This window comes from Oncorhynchus nerka, linkage group LG13 (genome assembly GCF_034236695.1).
Source record: "Oncorhynchus nerka isolate Pitt River linkage group LG13, Oner_Uvic_2.0, whole genome shotgun sequence".
In the NCBI taxonomy this organism is placed as follows: Eukaryota; Metazoa; Chordata; class Actinopteri; order Salmoniformes; family Salmonidae; genus Oncorhynchus; species Oncorhynchus nerka.
Window position 1 is genome coordinate 14,942,907 of NC_088408.1, and position 24,762 is coordinate 14,967,668.

The 24,762-nt window shown below is 44.0% G+C and overlaps 1 protein-coding gene across 1 annotated transcript in view; it reads right to left on the reverse strand.

The window, feature by feature from the left end:
* The window catches only part of LOC115115430 (alpha-(1,6)-fucosyltransferase-like), a 187,754-nt gene that overhangs the window by 69,310 nt on the left and 93,682 nt on the right, over positions 1-24,762 (reverse strand). Inside the window, exon 2 of the mRNA XM_065026209.1 lies at positions 8,944-9,499. Coding sequence (XP_064882281.1) covers positions 8,944-9,146 — 203 coding nt within the window. The 5' untranslated portion in view covers positions 9,147-9,499. The remainder of the gene's footprint in view (positions 1-8,943; positions 9,500-24,762) is intronic.

Below are 24,762 nucleotides of genomic sequence, written 5' to 3' on the forward strand. Positions count from 1 at the left end.
ACAGAGTAGCAGCAGCATATGTGAGTGGATGTGTGTAGAGTCAGTATAAATGTATGAGCATATGTGTGTGTGAACAAATGTTGGAGTATCAGTGTGTGTAATGTGTAGTGCCCTGTCAGTGTGCATAGAGGCAAAAATAAGAATAAAATACAAAGGTCAACTCAGACAGTCTGTGTACCTATTTGGCAGTCTAATGGCTTGTGGATAGAATCTGTTCAGGAGCCTGTTAGTGTCAGACTTGTTGATCTGTTTGCCGGGCAGAAGCAGAGAGAACGGTCTATGGCTTGACAGGTTGGAGCCTTTAAACATTTTCTGGGCCTTTCTTCCACACTGCCTGATATAGAGGTCCTGGATGGTAGGGAGCTCGGCCCCAGTGAAGTACTGGGCTGTGTGATGAGCTTGGAGGGGACAATGGTGTTGAACGCTGAGCTGTAGTCAATGAACAGCTTTCCCACATAGGTGTTAATTTTGTCCAGGTGGGAAAGGGCCGTGTGGAGTGCAATTGAGATTGCGTTGTCTATGCGAACTGTTGGGGCGGTATTTGAATTGGAGTGGGTATAGTTTGTCTTGGATGGTGGAGTTTATGTGTGCCGTAACCAGCCTCTCAAAGCACTTCATGATTACAGAAGCTACAGGGTGGAAGTTGTTGTGGCACGAAGCCTTGGACTTCTTGGGAACAGGAATGATGGTGGTCATTTTAAAACATGTGGAGCTTACAGACTGAGACAAGGAGAGGTTGAAAACTACAGTGAATAGGCAGTTTAAGTCACTACAGACATGGATTCAATCCCAGGCTGTGTCATAGGGCGGCACACAATTGGCGGGTTTGGCCGGGGGGGGCTTTACTTGACTCATCGCGCTCTAACGACTACTTGTGGCGGGCAGGGCGCCTGCAGGCTGACTTCGGTCGTCAGTTGAACAACGTTTCCTCCGACACATTGGTGCAACTGGCTTCCGGGTTAATCGGGCGGGTGTTAATCAGTGCGGTATGGCGGGTCATGTTTTGGAGGATGCATGACTCGACCATCGCCTCTCCCAAGCCCATTGGAGAGTTGCAGCAATGAGACACGGTCGTAGAAAAAGGTGGTAAACTTGTTTTAAAATAATAATTACTGTGAATATACCTGCCAGCTGTTCTGCGCCTGCTCTGAGAATGCGCCATGGAATACCATTGGGCCTCATGGCCTTGGGGGTATTGACCTGATTAATGACTTTACTCACGTCGGACTTGGAGAGCGAGATCACCCATTCTTCTGGGTCAGTGGCCCTTGGAGAGCGAGATCACCCATTCTTCCGGGTCAGTGGCCCTTGGAGAGCAAGATCACCCATTCTTCTGCGTCGGTGGCAGCCCTCACATCCGGCACGCTGTTGTTATTGTCAAAGCGTGCATGAAATGCATTGAGTTCGTCTGGTAAAGAGACATCGTTGGGCAGATCACGGCTTGGTCTTCCTATGTAATCCGTAAGGGACTTTAGGCCCTGCTACATCTGGCGGGCGTCAGAGTCTGTGTAATACGATTTCATATTATTTCCTATATTGTCCTTTTTGCTCCTTTAAGGACTCTGCGGAGGTCATAGTGGGACCTTAAATGTGGCGATTACGTCACCAATATATTTCCTAATGAACCCGGTGACAGAGGTGGTTAGTTCGTGATTCTCCTGTAGCGTAATCTCTGATTCTCCTGTAACATAATCTCTGATACTCCTGTAGCGTAATCTCTGATTCTCCTGTAGCGTAATCTCTGATTCTCCTGTAGCGTAATCTCTGATTCTCCTGTAGCGTAATCTCTGATTCTCCTGTAGCGTAATCTCTGATTCTCCTGTAGCGTAATCTCTGATTCTCCTGTAGCGTAATCTCTGATTCTCCTGTAGCGTAATCTCTGATTCTCCTGTAGCGTAACCTCTGATTCTCCTGTAGCGTAATCTCTGATTCTCCTGTAGCGTAATCTCTGATTCTCCTGTAGCATAATCTCTGATTCTCCTGTAGCGTAATCTCTGATTCTCCTGTAGCATAATCTCCGATTCTCCTGTAGCATGATCTCTGATTCTCCTGTAGCATAATCTCTGATTCTGGAGACCATTTCTCAATGGAGCAATTTACGGGAAATTCATGTTTAAGATTCTGCTTGTAAACAGGAAGCAGGAGTACGGAGTCATGATCTGATCTGCCGAATGTGGGACGAGGGAGGTCCTTGTATTATTTATTGTGGGTAAAGTAACAGTGGTCTAGGACTTTTTCGTCCCTAATGGCGACGGAGACATGTTGATGGATGTGTGGCATCACGTGTTTTAATTAAAATCGCCGGCAACCAGAAAAGCAGCCTCTCTCAGCCAGCGGAGGCAGACAGTGTCTCTCAGCCAGCGGAGGCAAACAGTGTCTCTCAGCCAGCGGAGGCAGACAGTGTCTCTCAGCCAGCGGAGGCAAACAGTGTCTCTCAGCCAGCGGAGGCAGACAGTGACTCTCAGCCAGCGGAGGCAGAGCGTGTCTCTCAGCCAGCGGAGGCAGACGGTGTCTCTCAGCCAGCGGACTCTATTAGGCCTACATCACTGGGAGGAGACCGTCTAATGGACAGATAACACATCACTGGGAGGAGATGGTCTAATGGACAGATAACACAGCACTGAGAGGAGACTGTCTAATGGACAGATAACACATCACTGAGAGGAGACCGTCACTGAGAGGAGACTGTCTAATGGACAGATAACACATCACTGAGAGGAGACCGTCAATGAGAGGAGACCGTCTAATGGACAGATAACACATCACTGAGAGGAGACCGTCTAATGGACAGATAACACATCACTGAGAGGAGACCGTCTAATGGACAGATAACACATCACTGAGAGGAGACTGATAACCGTCTAATCGATAACACATCAATGGACAGATAATGGACAGATAACACATCACTGAGAGGAGACCGTCTAATGGACAGATAACACATCACTGAGAGGAGACCGTCTAATGGACAGATAACACATCACTGAGATAACACATCAGGAGACCGTCTAATGGACAGATAACACATCACTGAGAGGAGACCGTCTAATGGACAGATAACACATCACTGAGAGGAGACCGTCTAATGGACAGATAACACATCACTGAGAGGAGACCGTCTAATGGACAGATAACACATCACTGAGAGGAGACCGTCTAATGGACAGATAACACATCACTGAGAGGAGACCGTCTAATGGACAGATAACACATCACTGAGAGGAGACCGTCTAATGGACAGATAACACATCACTGAGAGGAGACCGTCACTGAGAGGAGACTGTCTAATGGACAGATAACACATCACTGAGAGGAGACCGTCTAATGGACAGATAACACATCACTGAGAGGAGACCGTCTAATGGACAGATAACACATCACTGAGAGGAGACCGTCTAATGGACAGAGAACACATCACTGAGAGGAGACCGTCTAATGGACAGATAACACATCAATGGGAGGAGACCGTCTAATGGACAGATAACACATCACTGAGAGGAGGCCGTCTAATGGACAGATAACACATCACTGAGAGGAGACCGTCTAATGGACAGATAACACATCACTGAGAGGAGACCGTCTAATGGACAGATAACACATCACTGAGAGGAGATGGTCTAATGGACAGATAACACATCACTGAGAGGAGACCGTCTAATGGACAGATAACACATCACTGAGAGGAGACCGTCTAATGGACAGATAACACATCAATGGGAGGAGACCGTCTAATGGACAAATAACACATCACTGAGAGGAGACCGTCTAATGGACAGATAACGGTCAATAGACACTGTGGAGAAAAACCAATGAAACCATTCAGCTCTTTCTTATTGTCTTTCTATCGCTCTTCATTCCTATTTGTTATTCCTTGCACTCTCTTTCCCTTCTAACCATGTCAACCCTATCAATCAATCAATTTATCAATCAATCAAATGTATTTATAAAGCCCTTTTTACACCAGCAGATGTCACAAAGTGCTTACACAGAAAACCTAGCCTAAAACCTCTATCATGGTGGCCTCCACTGCTCTCCCCCTTCCACCACCCCTTAAATCTCTGCATGGTCCAGAACTCACCTCGTCCATCATCCCTCGCCTCCCTCCCTCATTCCCTCCTTCCATCAATCCATCCCCCATTCCCTCCCTCCATCCACATGCCTGGGGATTGATCAGGCCTCATCCCTCAGGCCGGATGTCACACACACACACACACACACACACACACACACACACACACACACACACACACACACACTCTCTATCTCTCTCCCTTTCGCCCGTCACGCCATCTGGCCTGCGTGTGTCATCATCTCCAGGTGATTGACAGCTGTGGAGAGGGCGGAGACCAGAGGCGGATCGCCACACCGACCCTGTATTCACCCAAATCATTAGTGCTGCTGGGTGACTGGTGGTGGGTGGGCTGTTGGCCTGTCACTCAAATCAGGGAGGGGGATGCTGAGTGTGGGAGTTCATGGAGCGATGGTGTGAGATATTGAATAAATGGCTGCCTTCCTCCTCAGGCCCGTCTCCTGTACAATGCCGATAGTGTACATGCTATGTGTGTTTGTGTACATCCTGCGTCTATACATTTAGTCTGTTTATCCCGTTTATCGTCTGTCTGTATTTTGTTTATTGTGGTAGCAGCATTTTACTGTGTAACACTTCTTTACATGCAAATGTATGTGTAATGACGTAATAAAGGAGATGCTGATTCTTGTTGTGTGCCATGTCATCCACTTCACAGTGACATGATCATAGTCACGCACGCACACACACACACGCACGCACGCATGCACGCACACACACACACACACACACACACACACTCAGGGCAGAAAGGCAGTACCATTATGACACTGCTCCTGTACAGGGCCCTTCCACCAAATCGGAAATCGGTGCCTTTTGAGAACTGTCATTTTGTCAAAAAAACCTTTGGATTTCACCTAATTTTCATTCACTGTCATAAAGAACACATGTTCTATTTAATAAAAAGTAGTTTTCTCATCTCAAGGTTAAATAAAAACATTACAATAGTAAGTAACAGGGTTGACCATAACAGGGTTGACCGTAACAGAGTTGACCATAACAGGGTTGACCGTAACAGAGTTAACCATAACAGGGTTGACCGTAACAGAGTTGACCGTAACAGACTTGACCATAACAGGGTTGACCATAACAGGGTTGACCGTAACAGACTTGACCATAACAGGGTTGACCATAACAGGGTTGACCACAACATGGGTGACCACAACAGGTTTGCCAATAACAGGGTTGGCCGTAACAGGGTTGACCATAACAGGGTTGACCACAACAGGGGTGACCACAACAGGTTTGACCATAACAGGGTTGACCATAATAGGGTTGACCGTAACAGAGTTGACCGTAACAGACTTGACCATAACAGGGTTGACCGTAACAGAGTTGACCATAACAGGGTTGACCGTAACAGAGTTAACCATAACAGGGTTGACCGTAACAGAGTTGACCGTAACAGACTTGACCATAACAGGGTTGACCATAACAGGGTTGACCGTAACAGACTTGACCATAACAGGGTTGACCATAACAGGGTTGACCACAACATGGGTGACCACAACAGGTTTGCCAATAACAGGGTTGGCCGTAACAGGGTTGACCATAACAGGGTTGACCACAACAGGGGTGACCACAACAGGTTTGACCATAACAGGGTTGACCATAATAGGGTTGACCGTAACAGAGTTGACCGTAACAGACTTGACCGTAACAGGGTTGACCATAACAGGGTTGACCATAACAGGGTTGACCATAACAGGGGTGACCGTAACAGACTTGACCATAACAGGGTTGACCATAACAGGGTTGACCGTAACAGAGTTGACCGTAACAGACTTGACCGTAACAGACTTGACCATAACAGGGTTGACCATAACAGGGTTGACCATAACAGGGTTGACCGTAACAGACTTGACCGTAACAGACTTGACCATAACAGGGTTGACCATAACAGGGTTGACCATAACAGGGTTGACCGTAACAGAGTTGACCATAACAGGGTTGACCATAACAGGGGTGACCACAACAGGTTTGACCATAACAGGGTTGACCATAACAGGGTTGACCGTAACAGACTTGACCGTAACAGACTTGACCATAACAGGGTTGACCATAACAGGGTTGACCGTAACAGAGTTGACAATAACAGGGTTGACCATAACAGGGGTGACCACAACAGGTTTGACCATAACAGGGTTGACCGTAACAGAGTTGACCGTAACAGACTTGACCATAACAGGGTTGACCATAACAGGGTTGACCATAACAGGGTTGACCATAACAGGGTTGACCGTAACAGAGTTGACCGTTACAGGGTTGACCATAACAGGGTTGATGATTTCTTATTAAATCAGCCATAAATCCCCTTGTGACAGGAGGAATGGAAGCTTGTTGTGTGTAACAGGGAGGGGCAATTGAATGCAAGCCTGTCTATCACAGGGGGATGGTGGCACCTTAATTGGGGAGGACGGGCTCATGGTAATGGCTGGAATGGAATCAGTGGAATGGTATCAAATACATCAAACACATACTGAAGGTTCCATGTGTTTGATGCCATTCTATTCCAGCCATTGTTATGAGCCGTCCTCGCCTCAGCAGCCTCCAGTGCTGTCTATACTGTATGGTTAACAGGGTTGACGCTTTATGCATGACCTGCTCAGTTTTCCACCACAAAACACCAGAAAATTGCCCAAAAGAGTAGAACCAGCTCACCTTATTTGACTAGATGTTTCTTTTGAAAATGTTTTTTTAAGGAATAGTTTCATCATATTAAAACGAGAGTTCAGTTCACATGACAGGGTTGACCTTAAACTGAGGGACAGACGGAAATGAATCACTGTTCACATTAAGTGAATAATCATCTCCAGAGATGACTTTGTCATAGCAACAAATTAACGAGGGCTTTACAATGATAGTGAAAACCTTTGGGATAATGTGGATGAATATCTTCCTAGAAGTGACACAGGGTTGACAGATGCAAAATGCATAATTTTGGTAATTTAGCAAGTCATTATTCAAATTAAAAATCAGATGCACTGAATTCTCCGTCTATATTAAAGGGCCCTTTATTTAATATTACAGGCTTTTAAAGTGCACAGTTTCTTCTTAAATTATTAAAGGCCCAGACGCAAAAGTATCAACCCTACTGCTATAACAAATTAGACTGACTGGACCCAGAACAACGGCTCAACAACAAACACTGTCTCTGACTGAGACCCATCTGGACAGTGTCTGTCTGAAAGACGTGTTCAACAACAAACACTGTCTCTGACTGAGACCCATCTGGACAGTGTCTGTCTGAAAGACGTGTTCAACAACAAACACTGTCTCTGACTGAGACCCATCTGGACAGTGTCTGTCTGAAAGACGTGTTCAACAACAAACACTGTCTCTGACTGAGACCCATCTGGACAGTGTCTGTCTGAAAGACGTGTTCAACAACAAACACTGTCTCTGACTGAGACCCATCTGGACAGTGTCTGTCTGAAAACGTGTTCAACAACAAACACTGTCTCTGACTGAGACCCATCTGGACAGTGTCTGTCAACGTGTTCAACAAACACACTGTCTCTGACTGAGACCCATCTGGACAGTGTCTGTCTGAAAGACGTGTTCAACAACAAACACTGTCTCTGACTGAGACCCATCTGGACAGTGTCTGTCTGAAAGACGTGTTCAACAACAAACACTGTCTCTGACTGAGACCCATCTGGACAGTGTCTGTCTGAAAGACGTGTTCAACAACAAACACTGTCTCTGACTGAGACCCATCTGGACAGTGTCTGTCTGAAAGACGTGTTCAACAACAAACACTGTCTCTGACTGAGACCCATCTGGACAGTGTCTGTCTGAAAGACGTGTTCAACAACAAACACTGTCTCTGACTGAGACCCATCTGGACAGTGTCTGTCTGAAAGACGTGTTCAACAACAAACACTGTCTCTGACTGAGACCCATCTGGACAGTGTCTGTCTGAAAGACGTGTTCAACAACAAACACTGTCTCTGACTGAGACCCATCTGGACAGTGTCTGTCTGAAAGACGTGTTCAACAACAAACACTGTCTCTGACTGAGACCCATCTGGACAGTGTCTGTCTGAAAGACGTGTTCAACAACAAACACTGTCTCTGACTGAGACCCATCTGGACAGTGTCTGTCTGAAAGACGTGTTCAACAACAAACACTGTCTCTGACTGAGACCCATCTGGACAGTGTCTCTCTGAAAGACGTGTTCAACAACAAACACTGTCTCTGACTGAGACCCATCTGGACAGTGTCTGTCTGAAAGACGTGTTCAACAACAAACACTGTCTCTGACTGAGACCCATCTGGACAGTGTCTGTCTGAAAGACGTGTTCAACAACAAACACTGTCTCTGACTGAGACCCCATCTGGACAGTGTCTGTCTGAAAGACGTGTTCAACAACAAACACTGTCTCTGACTGAGACCCATCTGGACAGTGTCTGTCTGAAAGACGTGTTCAACAACAAACACTGTCTCTGACTGAGACCCATCTGGACAGTGTCTGTCTGAAAGATGTACATGTTTTGGTGCCATGAATCCTACCTTTGTTTTCCAGCCAATATTGAATAATTACAAAAGCAAGGGATTTAATCGGAGACCAGCTGTCCGAAGAGTGTGTGTGTGTGTGTGTGTGTGTGTGTGTGTGTGTGTGTGTGTGTGTGTGTATTCCAAAGCAATTGAGAATATCACAGGGGGGAACTGAAAGCTGCACCTATGGCTGGACTTATGACTAATGCAAGCACGTACGCCATCACACACACACGCATGCAAGTAAACACACACACACACACTCGCATGGAAGTACACACGCACACAAACGCACACACACAATCCCACCTCCCCCATACCTCTAGACACATCTCCATTCAGGTAGGTAGTTACCTGAGGGACTCAGCCATGCGTCGTAGGTCCTCGTTCTGCTGCTTGAGGCGTTCCAGCTTGGCAAGGATCTTGGATAGCTCTCTGCTGGATCTCTCTGGGTGCTCACTGTCCCTCACCAGGTGGCCCCCGATGTAGAATAGCAGCGTGCCCCACGCCAGCAGTACCAGGGTAACCCAGCGCCAGGAGCCCGCCCAGGGCCGCATCGTAGCTCAGCCTGCCCACCTACACACACCGTCGCGACCCGTCACAATAGCCGCCTGGGCATCCTCACTGGCACCGCAGTGCAGGGGCAGTGGGAGGGAGGTAGTGAGAGAGAGGAGGGTTTTTGGGGAAGTGTATCTCTGGTGAGGTTCAGCCTCCTCTCCGTGTGCTAGAGCATGACCGACGCCCCTTGCTGTTGTTCCAGCCCTGTCCTGCTAGGGTCTCCACCTCTTGCTCTTTGTGACTGTGTCGCCTTCCGCTCCACTCCTAGCCCCCTGCTGGTCCCCCCTGGTCTGTACGTGTCACCACTTCCTCTAGCGTCCTCCTGTCTTACTTCGTGTGTTTGGCCTGGCTCCTTTGGGGACAGAGAAAGAGAAAGAGAGCTAGTCAAACAGACAGAAAGACAAAGGGATTGGTGGATGGACAGATGGACAGACAGACACACACACGGACCCACATAGACAGACAGATGCCAGGGGAGCTGAGCAACAGAGCCAAACTCCCAGAGAAGGACAGACGCAGCTCAGAGGAACAAGTTTTGCTGGCTGTAACAGTGGGGGCATTGTGTGACTGGCCCTGACAGAGCCGAGGCTCAGCAACCCCACAGGATTGTTCAGCATGACACTGCAATTTACATTTCCATCGTGATGTACAACGCTCCAAGAGCCACAATGCGCTGTGATGAGAAAACAAAGAGACTGGGATGTTCTGTTTTCTCTCTCTCTTTAACACTATCTCTCCCTATTTCTCTCTCTTTAACTCTCTCTCTCTTTCTTCTCTCTACTCTCAAACACTTTCTCACCCCCACTTTCTCTATCTATCTAACTCTGCCTCCCACCTTCTTCCTCCTCCCCGCCCCATCTCATGGCTAAACCCAATGGCTAATATGAGGCCACCATCGCCACCGTCTCTGTGACAAAGTGCGGCATTGTCAATGCAATGTGGTGAGCCCAGTGTCATTACATCAGAGAGCAAGAGAGAGAGCGAGACAGAGAGAGAGAGGGAGACAGAGCGAGAGAGAAAGAGAGAGATAGAGAGGGTGAGACAGAGAGTGAGAGAGAGAAAGGGAGACAGAAAGAAAGACCGACAGAGAGAGAGAGAGTTATCGAGAGAGAGAGAAAGAGTGATAGAGAAAGAGGGAGAGAGAGATAGAGAAAAGAGAGAGATAAAGAGAGACAGAGAGCGAGAGAGAGAGAAAGAGAGAGAGAGAACAGGAGACAGAGAGTGAAAGAGTGAGAGAGAGACAGAGAAAGAGTGATAGAGACAGAGAGCAAGAGCGAGAGAGAGAGAAAAGGAGACAGAGAGAGTGAAAGAGTGAGAGAGACAGAGAAAGAGTGATAGAGAAAGAGAGACAGAGAGAGAGCAAGAGAGCGGGAGAGAGAGCGAGACAGAGACAGAGAGAGAAAGAGAGATAGGGAGACAGAGAGAGAGGGAGACAGAGATAGAGGGAGACAGAGATAGAGAGAGAGGGAGAGGGAGACAGAGAGAGAGAAATAGTAATAGAGAAAGAGAGACAGAGATAGAGAAAGGGAGAAAGACAGACAGAGAGAGATAGAGGGAGAAATAGAGCGAGAAAGAGAGAAATATAGATAGACAGAGTGTGAGAGAGAGAGAAACGGGAAGGTTTCCTGTCTCAGCCTCCAGTATTTATGCTGCATTAGTTTATGTGTCGGGGGGCTAGGGTCAGTTTGTTATATCTGGAGTACTTCTCCTGTCCTATTCGGTGTCCTGTGTGAATCTAAGTGTGCGTTCTCTAATTCTCTCCTTCTCTCTTTCTTTCTCTCTCTCGGAGGACTTGAGCCCTAGGACCATGCCCCAGGACTACCTGACATGATGACTCCTTGCTGTCCCCAGTCCACCTGGCCATGCTGCTGCTCCAGTTTCAACTGGCCTGGGCCCTAGGACCATGTCCCAGGACTACCTGACATGATGACTCCTTGCTGTCCCCAGTCCACCTGGCCATGCTGCTGCTCCAGTTTCAACTGTTCTGCCTTACTATTATTCAACCATGCTGGTCATTTATGAACATTTGAACATCTTGGCCACGTTCTGTTATAATCTCCACCCGGCACAGCCAGAAGAGGACTGGCCACCCCACATATGCTCTCTCTAATTCTCTCTTTCTTTCTCTCTCTCTCGGAGGACCTGAGCCCTAGGACCGTGCCCCAGGACTACCTGACATGATGACTCCTTGCTGTCCCCAGTCCACCTGACTGTGCTGCTGCTCCAGTTTCAACTGTTCTGCCTTATTATTATTCGACCATGCTGGTCATTTATGAACATTTGAACATCTTGGTCATGTTCTGTTATAATCTCTACCCGGCACAGCCAGAAGAGGACTGGCCACCCCACATAGCCTGGTTCCTCTCTAGGTTTCTTCCTAGGTTTTGGCCTTTCTAGGGAGTTTTTCCTAGCCACCGTGCTTTTACACCTGCATTGTTTGCTGTTTGGGGTTTTAGGCTGGGTTTCTGTACAGCACTTTGAGATATCAGCTGATGTACGAAGGGCTATATAAATAAATTTGATTTGATTTGATTTGATTAGTATTAGAAATGTAAGAGTTCTAAAGTTCCTTAATAAGCACAATGTCTTGAGTAAAAGCCTAATTGGATTTATACCAAAACATCACACGACTGATCATATTTACACCCTACACACCCTGATAGATAAACATGTCCACCAAAATAATATCAAAATATACGCTTGCTTTATCGACTTCCAAAAAGCATTTGATTATTTTTGGCATACAGGACTGTTCTACAAAGTTATTGAAAGTGGTGTAGGGGGTAATACATATGACATAATTAAGTCAATGTATACTGGCAATATGTGGAGCATTAAAATTTGCAAGAAAATAACAGAATCCTTTAACCAGGGGCAGGGCCTTCGCCAGGGTTGCAATCTGAGCCCTGCACTCTTCAATATTTACATCAACGAATTGGCCACTATTCTACAAAAATCCTCAGCCCCTGTTGTTAGTCTTCACAATTCAGAGGTTAAATGCCTACTCTTCGTAGATGACCTATGCTAATTAATTACTTAAAAATCATACAATGTGATTTTCTGGATTTTTGTTTTAGATTCCGTCTCTCACAGTTGAAGTGTCCATATGATAAAAATGACAGACCTCTACATGCTTTGTAAGTAGGAAAACCTGCAAAATCGGCAGTGTATCAAATACTTGTACTCCCCACTGTTTACATAGAGTACTGCACACACTACAATTACTTTGGTTTAAAAATCAGCTTAACTGGACACCGTATTAAAGAAGCATAGAGTGAACTGAAAGAGAAAGCAGAGCATTCTTTGCCATTACAAAACAATTCAAATTGAAATACCTGTTAAGATTTGTCTAAAACTAATTGAATGTGTCATTGAACCAATTGCACTTTATGGCAGCGAGGCGTGGGATCCACTTGCAAAACAAGATTTCATCAAATGGTACAAACACCCCATTGAAACCCTGCATGCAGAGTTCTGTAAGATGCATGCAGGGCAGAATTAGGCCAATACCCACTAATAATCAAATTAAAAAAAGAGCAATTCAGTTTTGGAAACATCTAAAATACAGTGACCCCCTCTCATATCATTACCAAGCCCTGCATTGCCAAGAGCTGAGCAAAGAAAAGAGTCCCCTCATCCAGCTGGTCCTGGGGCTGAGTTTACAAACTTGTTCTACTAACACACTGAAGCCTCAGGACCAGAACATCCAATCAATCACAATAAACCAAAAGACAACACAGTCAAAACAAAACTACATTGCTTATTGGGAAACACAAGCACAAAGCAAAATGCAATGCTATCTGGCCCTAAATCGACAGTACACTGTAGCTAACTATTTGACCATGGTTACTGATCAAAACCTTAGAAAAACCTTGACAAAGTACAGGCCCAGTGAGCACAGCCTTGCCATTGAGAAGGGTAGACACAGGAAAACCTGGCTCCCTGTAGAGGAAAGGCTGTACAACCACTGCACCACAGCAGAACCTGAGACGGAGCTGCATTTCCTGACAAAATGTAAAAAAATATAAAACAATTAGAGAGTGTCATTTCCCCAAATTTGAAACCCTAATTCAAGGTTTCAAAGACCTCTCTGATGAGAGTAGGCTACCCGTCCTGTTGGGGGAGGACACAGAGAGCTGTGGGTTGGCAGCGCACTATATTGCTGCCTGCCATAAGATAAGGGACAGTGTCTGACAGACCAATCAACCTGCACATGTACTCTACTGTATGCTTATTGTTATTGTTATGGTTATTTTGACCCTTGGTTATTGCTGTTACTGTTGTCCCATCGACAATTTTGATTCTTCTTATTTTCATATTTTAAATATCCAAAGTAAGTGTTTGGCAATATGTACATTGTTATGTCATGCCAATAAAGTACATTTAATTGATTTGAATTGAATTGATAGAGAGTGAGAAAGAGAAAGACAGACAGACAGAGAGCGAGAGAGAGAGGGAGAAAGAGAGAGAGACAGAGTGAGAGAAAGAGTGATGGTGAGAGAGGGCGAGACAAAGCGAGAGTGAGAGACAGAGAGAGAAAGAGAGAGAGAGGGAGAGAGACAGAGAGAGACAGAGAGAGACAGAGAGAGAGCGAGAGTGAGACAGAAAGAGAGAGAGAGAGAGAGCGCACGAGAGAGAAAGCGATACAGAGAGAGATGCTGCTAGAGTCCCATCCACCAAACTACCAGGTGTGAAACAGGGAAGGGACTCAGGGGTACAGAGGATAGAGGAGACCTAACTCACTCCATCAAATTAATCAAAACAAGAACATTTTACATTTGGCAAGAAATTCAAAAGGAAAGTATCTTAATTAACAGAGTAGAATGTCATCCTGTGTGCTACCTATATCCCCCCACTACAATCCCCATACTTTAATGAAGACAGCTTCTCCATCCTGGAGGGGGAGAACAATCATTTCCAGGCCAAGGGACATGTACTAGTCTGTGGTGACCTAAATGCCAGAACTGGACAAGAACCTGACACCCTCAGCACACAGGGGGACAAACACCTGCCTGGAGGTGACAGCATTCCCTCCCCCATGTGCCCCCTAGGCACAACTATGACAACATAACCAGCAAAAAGGGTCCCAACTCCTGCAGCTCTGTCACATGCTGGGTATGTACATAGTCAGTGGTAGGCTTCGAGGGGACTCCTATGGTAGGTACACCTATAGCTCTGTTACATCCTGGGTATGTACATAGTCAGTGGTAGGCTTCGAGAGGACTCCTACTGTAGGTACACCTATAGCTCTGTTACATCCTGGGTATGTACATAGTCAGTGGTAGGCTTCGAGAGCACTCCTACTGTAGGTACACCTATAGCTCTGTTACATCCTGGGTATGTACATAGTCAGTGGTAGGCTTCGAGAGGACTCCTACTGTAGGTACACCTATAGCTCTGTTACATCCTGGGTATGTACATAGTCACTGGTAGGCTTCGAGAGGACTCTTACTGTAGGTACACCTATAGCTCTGTCACATGCTGGGTATGTACATAGTCAGTGGTATGCTTCAAGAGGACTCCTACTGTAAGTACACCTATAGCTCATCTCCTGGCAGTAGTACTGTAGACTACTTTATCACCGACCTCAACCCAGAGTCTCCCAGAGCGTTCACAGTCAGCCCCCTGACACCCCTATCAGACCACAGCAAAATCACAGTCTACTTGAACAGAGCAATACTCAATCATGAGGCAACAAAGCCAAGGGAACTGAGTAATATTAAGAAATGCTATAGATGGAAGGAATGTAGTGTGGAAACCTACCAAAAAACAATTAGGTAACAACAAATTCAATCCCTTCTAGACAACTTCCTGGACAAAACATTCCACTGTAATAGTGAAGGTGTAAACTTGATAGTTAAAAATGTTAACAGTATATTTGACCTCTCAGCTTCCCTATCTAACCTAAAGATGTCAAACAGAAAACCAAAGAAAATAAACAACAACGACAAATGGTTTGATGAAGAATGCAAAAATCTAAGAAAGAAATTGAGAAACCTGTCTAGCCAAAAACATAGAGAACCAGAAAACCTGAGTCTATGCCTTCACTCTGGTGAATCACTAAAACAATACAGAAATATATTACGGAAAAAGAAGGAACAGCACGTCAGAAATCAGCTCAATAATTGAAAAATCCATTGACTAACCAATTCTGGGAAAACAAACTAAACAAACAACAACACAAAGAATTATCTATCCAAAATCAAGATGTATTGGTAAACCACTTCTCCAATCTTTTTGGCTCTATAACAAAGAACAAACAGATACATATATAACAAATACAGGATCAAATACAAATCTTAGAATCAACTACTAAACACAACCAGAACCCACTGGATTCTCCAATTACATTGAATGATCTACAGGACAAAATAAAAACCCTCCAACCCAAAAAGGCCTGTGGTGTTGATGGTATCCTCAATGAAATATAGAGACAACAAATTCCAATTGGCTATACTAAAACTCTCTTACCTCTTGAAACTAGGGGGCACTATTTTCATTTTTGGAAAAATAACATTCCCAAAGTAAACGGGCTATTTTTCAGGACCAGATAATAGAATATGCATATAATTGACGGCTTAGGATAGAAAACACTCTAAAGTTTCCAAAACTGTAAAAATATTGTCTGTGAGTATAACAGAACTGATATTGCAGGCGAAAGCCTGAGAAAAATCCAATCAGGAAGTGACTCTTATTTAGAACACCTCTGCGTTCCTATGCGTCCCTATTGAGCAGTGAAAGGGATATCAACCAGATTCCTTTTTCTATGGCTTCCCTAATGTGTCTAGTGTCACAAGACATAGTTTCAGGCTTTTATTTGGAAAAACGAGTGTGAGCGACAACATTGCGTCAGTGGTCAGCTGGTGGCTCTCAGAGTGATATGTGCGTAATAGACAAAAGCGGCCATTGTTTCTCTCGCTCCTACTAAGAAGCCAACCGACCCGGATTATATATTATCGAATATATATTTGAAAAACACCTTGAGGATTGATTATAAAAACATCTAATTTGGAATATTTTTCGGCGTTGTCGTGACCGCAATTTCCGGTCGATTTCTCAGCCAAACGTGAAGAACAAACGGAGCTATTTCGGCTACAAAAAAAATCTTTATGGAAAAAAGGAACATTTGCTATCTAACTGGGAGTCTCGTAACTGAAAAAATCCAAAGCTCATCAAAGGTAAACGATTTAATTTGATTGCTTTTCTGATTTTCGTGACCAAGCTGCCTGCTACTAGCTAGGCATAATGCTATGCTAGGCTATCGATAAACTTACACAAATGCTTGTCTTGCTTTGGCTGTAAAGCATAATTTCAAAATCTGAGATGACAGGGTGATTAACAAAAGGCTAAGCTGTGTTTCAATATATTTCACTTGTGATTTCATGAATATGAATATTTTCTAGTCATATTTTTTGTCCATTGCGTTATGCTAATTAGTGTCAGTTGATGACAATTCTCCCGGATCCGGGAGCGGTAGTTCCAAGAGGTTTTAACCATCATCCTTAGCTCTGGCATCTTCCCCAATATTTGGAACCAAGGACTGATCACCCCAATCCACAAAAATGGAGACAAATTTGACCCCAATAACTGCCGTGGGATATGTGTCAACAGAAACCATGGGAAAATCCTCTGCATTATCATTAATAGCAGACTCGTACATTTCCTCAGTGAAAACAATGTACTCAGTGAAAACAAATGTCAAATTGGCTTTCTACCAAATTATTGTACGACAGACCACGTATTCACCCTGCACACCCGAATTGACAAACAAACAAACAAACCAAAACAAAGGCAAAGCCTTCTCATGCTTTGTTGATTTCAAAATTGATTTTGACTCATTTTGGCATGAGGGTCTGCTATACAAATTGATGGAAAGTGGTGTTGGAGGAAAAACATAAAATATTATAAAATCCATGTACGCAAAAAACACACACATTTCTTCCCACAGGGCCGTGGGGTGAGACAGGGATGCAGTTTAAGCCCCCACCCTCTTCAACATATATGTAATCTAATTGGTGAGGCCACTAGAAATGTCTGCAGCACCCGGCCTCACCCTACTAGAATCTGAAGTCAAATGTCTACTGTTTGCTGATGATCTGATGCTTCTGTCACCAACCAAGGAGGGTCTACAGCAATACCTAGATCTTCTGCACAAATTCTGCCAGACCTGGGCCCTGACAGTACATCTCAGTAAGACCAAAATAATGGTGTTCCAGTTGCCAGGACCACAAATACAAATTCCATCTAGACACCATTTCCTTAGAGCACACAGAAAACTATACATACCTTGGCCTAAACATCAGCGCCACAGGTACGCAAAAGTGAACGATCCAGCTGTGAACGGTCTGAGAGACAAGGCAAGAAGGGCATTCCATGCCATCAAAAGGAACATAAAATTCAACATACCAATTAGGATCTGGCAAAAAATACTTGAATCAGTTATAGAACCAATTGCCCTTCATGGTTGTGAGATCTGGGGTCCACTCCCCCATCAAGAATTCACAAAATGGGACAAACGCCAAATTGAGACTCTGCATGCAGAATTCTGCAAAAATATCCTCTGTGTACAACGTAAAACACCAAATAATGCATGCAGATAACCAATAATTATCAAAATCCAGAAAAGAGCCATTAAATTCTACAACCACCTAAAAGGAAGCGATTCCCAAATCTTCCATAACAAAGCCATCATGAACCTTGAGAAGATTCCCCTAAGCAAGCTGGTCCTGGTGCTCTGTTCACAAACACAAACAGACCAGGACAGCAACACAATTAGATCCAACCAAATCATGAGAAAACAAGAAATATAATTACTTGGCACATTGGAAAAAATGTACAAAAAAACTGAGCAAACTAGAATGCTATATGGCCCTGAACAGAGAGTACACAGTGGCAGAATACCTGACCACTGTGACTGACCCAAACGTAAGGACGGCTTTGACACTGTACAGACTCAGTGACCATAGCCTTGCTATTGAGAAAGGCCGCCGTAGGCAGACCTGGCTTTCAAGAGAAGACAGGCTATGTGCACACTGCCCACAAAATGAGGTGGAAACTGAGCTGCACTTCCTAACCTCCTGCCAAATAAATGACCATATTAGAGACACATATTTCCCTCAGATTACACAGATCCACAAAGAATTTGAAAAGAAACCCGATTTTGATTAACTCCTCTACTGGTGAAATACCACAGTGTGCATCACAGCAGCAATATTTGTGACCTGTTGCTACAAGAAAAGGGCAACCAGTGAATAACAAACACCATTGTAAATACAACCCATATTTATGTTTATTTATTTTCCCGTTTGTACTATAACCATTTGCACATCGTTACAACACTGTATATATACATAACATGACATTTTTAATGTTTTTATTATTTTGGAACTTCAGTGAGTGTCATGTTTACTGTTCACAGAGAGAGAGAGAAGGAACTTCTGTGAGTGTCATGTTTATTGTACACAGAGAGAGAGAGAAGGAACTTCTGTGAGTGTCATGTTTACTGTTAATTTTTGTTTATTTGACATTTGTATATTATCCACTTCACTTGCTTTGGCAACGTTAAATAATGCCAATGTAGCTCCTTGAATTGAATTGTGAGAGACAGAGGGAGAGAGAGATAGAGAGATCGAGATATATATATATTTGAGAGAGAAAGAGGGAGAGAGAGAGATGGATCTGCGCTGCCGAGTTAATGAGAATACACACCTTATCTATCAACTCCTAACCCCATCAAAGTGTTTGACTTGTAGATGCTGGGTATATAGTTGAGATGCTGTGTATAGAGTTGAGATGCTGTGTGTAGGATTGAGATGCTGTGTGTAGGATTGAGATGCTGTGTGTAGGATTGAGATGCTGGGTGTAGAGTTGAGATGCTGTGTATAGAGTTGAGATGCTAGGTATAGAGTTGAGATGCTGTGTATAGAGTTGAGATGCTGTGTATAGAGTTGAGATGCTGGGTATAGAGTTGAGATGCTGGGTATAGAGTTGAGATGCTGTGTATAGAGTTGAGATGCTAGGTATAGAGTTGAGATGCTGTGTATAGAGTTGAGATGCTGGGTATAGAGTTAAGATGCTGGGTATAGAGTTGAGATGCTGGGTATAGAGTTGAGATGCTGTGTATAGAGTTGAGATGCTGTGTATAGAGTTGAGAAGCTAGGTATAGAGTTGAGATGCTGTGTATAGAGTGTGCATTGAGACATAATAGGGAATGGCCTGTGTGGCTTTACTAGGGATATATCAAGTTCCTCATGTGTCTGTGTGGGGTATGGGATTGGCTGATGGCCAGTGTTATCCTGGGTGGTCTTATAGGCCATCTCTGTGTGTGTGGTTGGGTGCTTGCGTGCATGTGTGCGTTTTTAAGTCTGCATGTGTCTTTGGTTCTGCATGCATATTCTTGTGCATGTGAGACAGTACCGCTTCGGACTAGTGTAGTAAAAGGTAAGTTAACTGTACTGCCAGTGTACGTCAGCGTGTGGATTGTGGAACATGCAGCGCAGTTGGTATGTAAGGACATGTAATTGGTGCCATGTAATTCCATAGAGACCCTTCATGCTTTACTGACTACACCCCTCAACACAGCTGCGGCTCACACACAACTAGCTGTCCTTCTGGCCTCCTATTGATCTATCACCATGATATTGTGCCACTGTGCACCGTGTCGGCTCAAAGAGGCCCTGCTTCCTGTTTCATGCAAACAACAAGCCGTAATGGCAGACCAGTCCTTCTAGCCTGCTATTGAGAGCCATCGTGATATTGTGCTATTGTGCTCCGTGGCGGGTCTGCACTGTTGCTGTGACTAACACGAGCTGACATAAGGACAGGTGGATGTTCTACATGTAGGGCAGTGGTATGCTGAGCTGTGGTTGTATTATGAAAAGAAAGCAGCGAGAGGGGTAGCTATGTGTTGCCAGCTAATTCATTTGCTTGGTGGAGGGGTACTGTGAATAATTCTTCACCGTGTTAGAGGGATACAGGTTGGCTGACAGGCTGGAGCAGTAATGAATGAAGACTGTGTTCATTGGGCTAAGTCCATGTCAGGGTGAGCACGACACTAGCACTGGTCCCAGATCTGTTTATAGCCATCTCTTACAGTATGCTCTTTGACATACAGTACCAGTCAAAAGTTTGGACACACCTACTCATTCCAGGGTTTTTCTTCATGTTTACTATTTTCTACATTGTAGATTAATAGGGAAGACATCAAAACCATGAAATAACACATATGGAATCATGTAGTAAGCAAAGACGCATTAACCTGTTGCTTCTACTCGGGACGCTTGCGTCCCAACTAGAGCTCTGGAAATGCAAATGCGCTACGCTAAATGCTAATAGTATTAGTTAAAACTCAAAAGTTCATTAAAATACACATGCAAGGTATCGAATTAAAGCTACACTCGTTGTGAATCCAGGCAACAAGTCAGATTTTTAAAATGCTTTTCGGCGAAAGAATGAGAAGCTATTATCTGATAGCATGCAACACCCCAAAAGACCCACAGGGGACATAAACAAAATAATTAGCATTTCGGCGTTACACAAACCGCACAATAAAATAGAAAACATTCATTACCTTTCACCATCTTCTTTGTTGGCACTCCTAGATGTCCCATAAACACTATTTGGGTCTTTATTTCGATTAAATCGGTCCATATAAAGCCTAGATATCGTTATATGTAGACTGTGTGATAAACGAAAAAAACATTGTTTCAAAACGTAACGTCATTTTTTTAAATTCAAAAAGTCGATGATAAACTTTCACAAAACACTTCGAAATACGTTTGTAATGCAACTTTAGGTATTAGTAAACGTTAATAAGCGATAAAATTCATCAGGAGGCGATGTAAAGATCATTAGCTGTCCGTCTGGAAAAATGTCCGGCTAGAAACTCAACGAAAATATCCGGTCCTAGACCCGATTAGATACGGTGTCCTGTATGTGTTTGACCAAGAAAAAACTCGAAGGGAAATGACAAGACTCTAGACACCCTGTGGAAGCTGTAGGTACTGCAACCTCAGTCAATTAATTGTGGTTCACGTTTATCAATGGGTTCAAGTAGCGCATGGATATATTTTCCCCATTTTCAGTGATCAGTTTTTCCTGTGCTTTTCGATGTAAATGCCGTTCTGGTAAAGCCACAGCAGTGATTTAACCAGTTTTTTAAACGTCTGAGTGTTTTCTATCCACACAGACTAAGCAAATGCATATACTATATTCCTGGCATGAGTAGCAGGGCGCTGAAATGTTGCGCGATTTTTAACAGAATGTTCAAAAAAGTAGAGGGTCGACTGAAGAGGTTAAACAAATCAAAATCTATTTTATTTTTGAGATTCTTCAGAGTAGCCACCCTTTAACCTTGATGACAGATGTGCAAACTCTTGGCATTCTCTCAAACAAATTCATGAGGTAGTTACCTGGAATGCGTTTCAATTAACCTTGTTAAAAGTACCTTTGTGGAATTTCTTTCCTTCTTAATGTGTTTGAGCCAATCAGCTGTGTTGTGACAAGGTAGGGGTGGTATACAGAAGATATCCCTATCTGGTTAAAGACCAAGTCCATATTATGGCAAGAACACCTAAAATAAGCAAAGAGAAAATGACAGTCCATCATTACTTTAAGACATGAAGGTCAGTCAATACGGAACATTTAAAGAACTTTGAACGTTTCTTCAAGTGCAGTCGGAAAAACCTTCAAGCGCTATGATGAAACTGGCTCTCATGAGGACTGTCAAAGGAAATGAAGATCCAGACTTACCTCTACTGCAGAGGATAAGTTCATTAGAGTTAACTGCACCTCAGATTGAAGCCCAAATAAATGCTTCACATAGTTTAAGTAACAGACATCTCAACAACAACTGTTCAGAGGAGACTGCATGAATCAGGCCTTCGTGATCTAATTACTGCAAAGAAACCACTACTAAAGGATACCAATAAGAAGAAGAGGCTTGGACATTAGACAGGTGGAAATCTGAGTCCAAATTTGAGATTTTTGGTTCCAACTGCTGTGATTTGTGAGATGCAGAGTAGGTGAACGGATCATCTGCGCATGTGTGGTTCCCACCGTGAAGCATGGAGGAGGTGTGATGTTGTCGGGGTGCTTTGCTGGTGACACTGTCTGCGATTTATTTAGAATTCAAGGCACACTTAACCAGCATGGCTACCGGTTTTAGCTTAGTGGGGCAATCATTTGTTTTTCAACAGGACAATGACCCAACACACCTCCAGGCTGTGTAAGGGCTATTTGACCAATAAGGAGAGTGATGGAGTGCTGCATCAGATGAACTGGCCTCCACAATCCCCCAACCTCAACCCAATTGGGATGGTTGTGATGAGTTGGACCACAAAGTGAAGGAAAAGCAGCCAAGCAGCTCAGCATATGTGGGAACTCCTTCAAGACTGTTGGAAAAGCAATCCAGGTGAAGTTGGTTGAGAGAATTCCAAGACTGTGGAAAGCTGTCATCAAGGCAAAGGGTGGCTACTTTGAAGAATCTCACATATAAAATATATTTTGATTTGTTTAAAAAAAATGTGGTTACTACATGATTCCACATGCGTTATTTCATAGTTTTGATGTCTTCACTATTATTCTATAATGTAGAAAATAGTAAAACAAAAGAAAAACCCTGGAATGAGTAGGTGTGTCCAAACTATTGACCGGTACTGTACAGCACAAACAGATCTGAAGCCAGGTTAGTGTTTGTCCTGACATGGCCCTTATGGATGTGTTTGTGCTCTCTGGCAAGACAATGACTTGGCTAAACACTCCAAACAGGTCTGGGACCAGGCTAAATGATATGAACTCCTGCTATAACAAACATTGTATTGAAAATCCAAAATTGTTTGCATAGTCAACTTACACACAGCTCTAACACACACACTTACCCAACCAGACATGCCACCAGGGGTCTTTTCACAGTCCCCAAATCCAGAACAAATTCAAGAAAGCGTACAGTATTATATAGAACCATTATTGCTCCATCTCATATTGCTGAAATGATCAGCAAACCTGGTTTCAAAAAACAAATAAAGAAACATCACGGCACAACGCTTCTCCCCTATTTGACCTAGATAGTTTGTGTGTTTGTATTGATATGTAGGCTGTGTTTTTTTTGTTTTTTCTTAATATGTAGTTCTGTTCTTGTCCATTAATGTTCTGCATTATGTCATATTTCATGTTTTGTGTTGAACCCCAAGAAGAGTAGCTGCTGCTTTTGCAACAGCTAATGGGGATCCTAATAAAATACCAAATAATCCCAATTGAAACAACAAACAGCTAAACTCAGGGCCATAGTTAACCAGCACAGGACAATGTTTCTTTGCATGTACCGTCTATAACACACATTAGGTTACAATGACTTCAATAAAATAGTTGGAATTGGAAACTAGATCTGAAACCGAAATGGCAGGCTGTCTTTTATTGTGATTCAAGGGTTCAACACAGACATTGTTGATGTGAATATGAGGTGATAGGAGAGGCAACACTGTACTACATTGCATTTTCTCATATCTTGAATATACAATGTCCTTGAGTTGCTGCGAATAAGGCTCCACAAGGCATTTTCTATCAATAATAAAATGATAATAATATCAGGTCTAGATAAAAACAAAATGTATCTGCCTCGATACCGGAGGAATGACCGTGAGGCGGTTTTGCTGACAGCATTGACATTTTTATACAAGTTGGCCGTTTACTGCTATTTTCTGTCCCCCTTCCTCCCCCTCTTCTCTTCCTCTCCAAAAAAGAGCAACCTGATTGAAAGTGAAGCGCCAGCGACTCCAGCCTAAATGCAATATGCAATGGCTCCTTTTTGAATTTGCACTCTCGTGACTGGAGGGAATAGAAGGGAATGAAGAGCGCAGTGCTCTTCGTAAGTGGATTGACTCGCAACGCCAAATAGCCTGCCATCTCGCCAATCTTCTCACCGACCCTCACTCCCCTACCTTAACGCCGCTCTCTACCCATAATACCTTTCCCCTGGCAGTCACGGTAACCGCAGCAGGGAAGCGCCGCTGCTCATATTATGTGAGACCTTTGAGTTGACTAACTCACAGTACTACCAAGACTGGGAGATGACATCATCACACTCATGTAACCGCACACACACAGACACACACACACACACAGAAACTATAGGACCACCAGGATACTGTCGTTGTGAAAGGGGTGCGCAGAACGTAGAGCTAGAAGAGCTAGACATGAAGCCCAAGGAGAGGTCATCTATATCACAAGGCCATAGTCACCAAGCAATAAGCACTGGGATGAAAGCCACTCTATTGAATAATGCACGATGCTGTACTGTAGAAGAGGACTTATATTACACTTTTAGTGGCTTTCAGACTCAAGGACTGTATTTATTTTGTGTGTGTGTGTGTGTGTGTGTGTGTGTGTGTGTGTGTGTGTGTGTGTGTGTGTGTGTGTGCGTGTGTGTGTGTGTGTGTGTGTGCGTGTGTGTACTTCTGTATGTGTGTGTGTGTGTGTGTGTGTGTGTGTGTGTGTACTTCTGTATGTGTGTGTGGTTACATGAATGAGTGCATATTAGCGTGTACTCCTGGTCATACCTGGAATAATTATAGTTTTAATGCTGCAACATGTAACTTGTTGGGCGACCCGTCATAATTC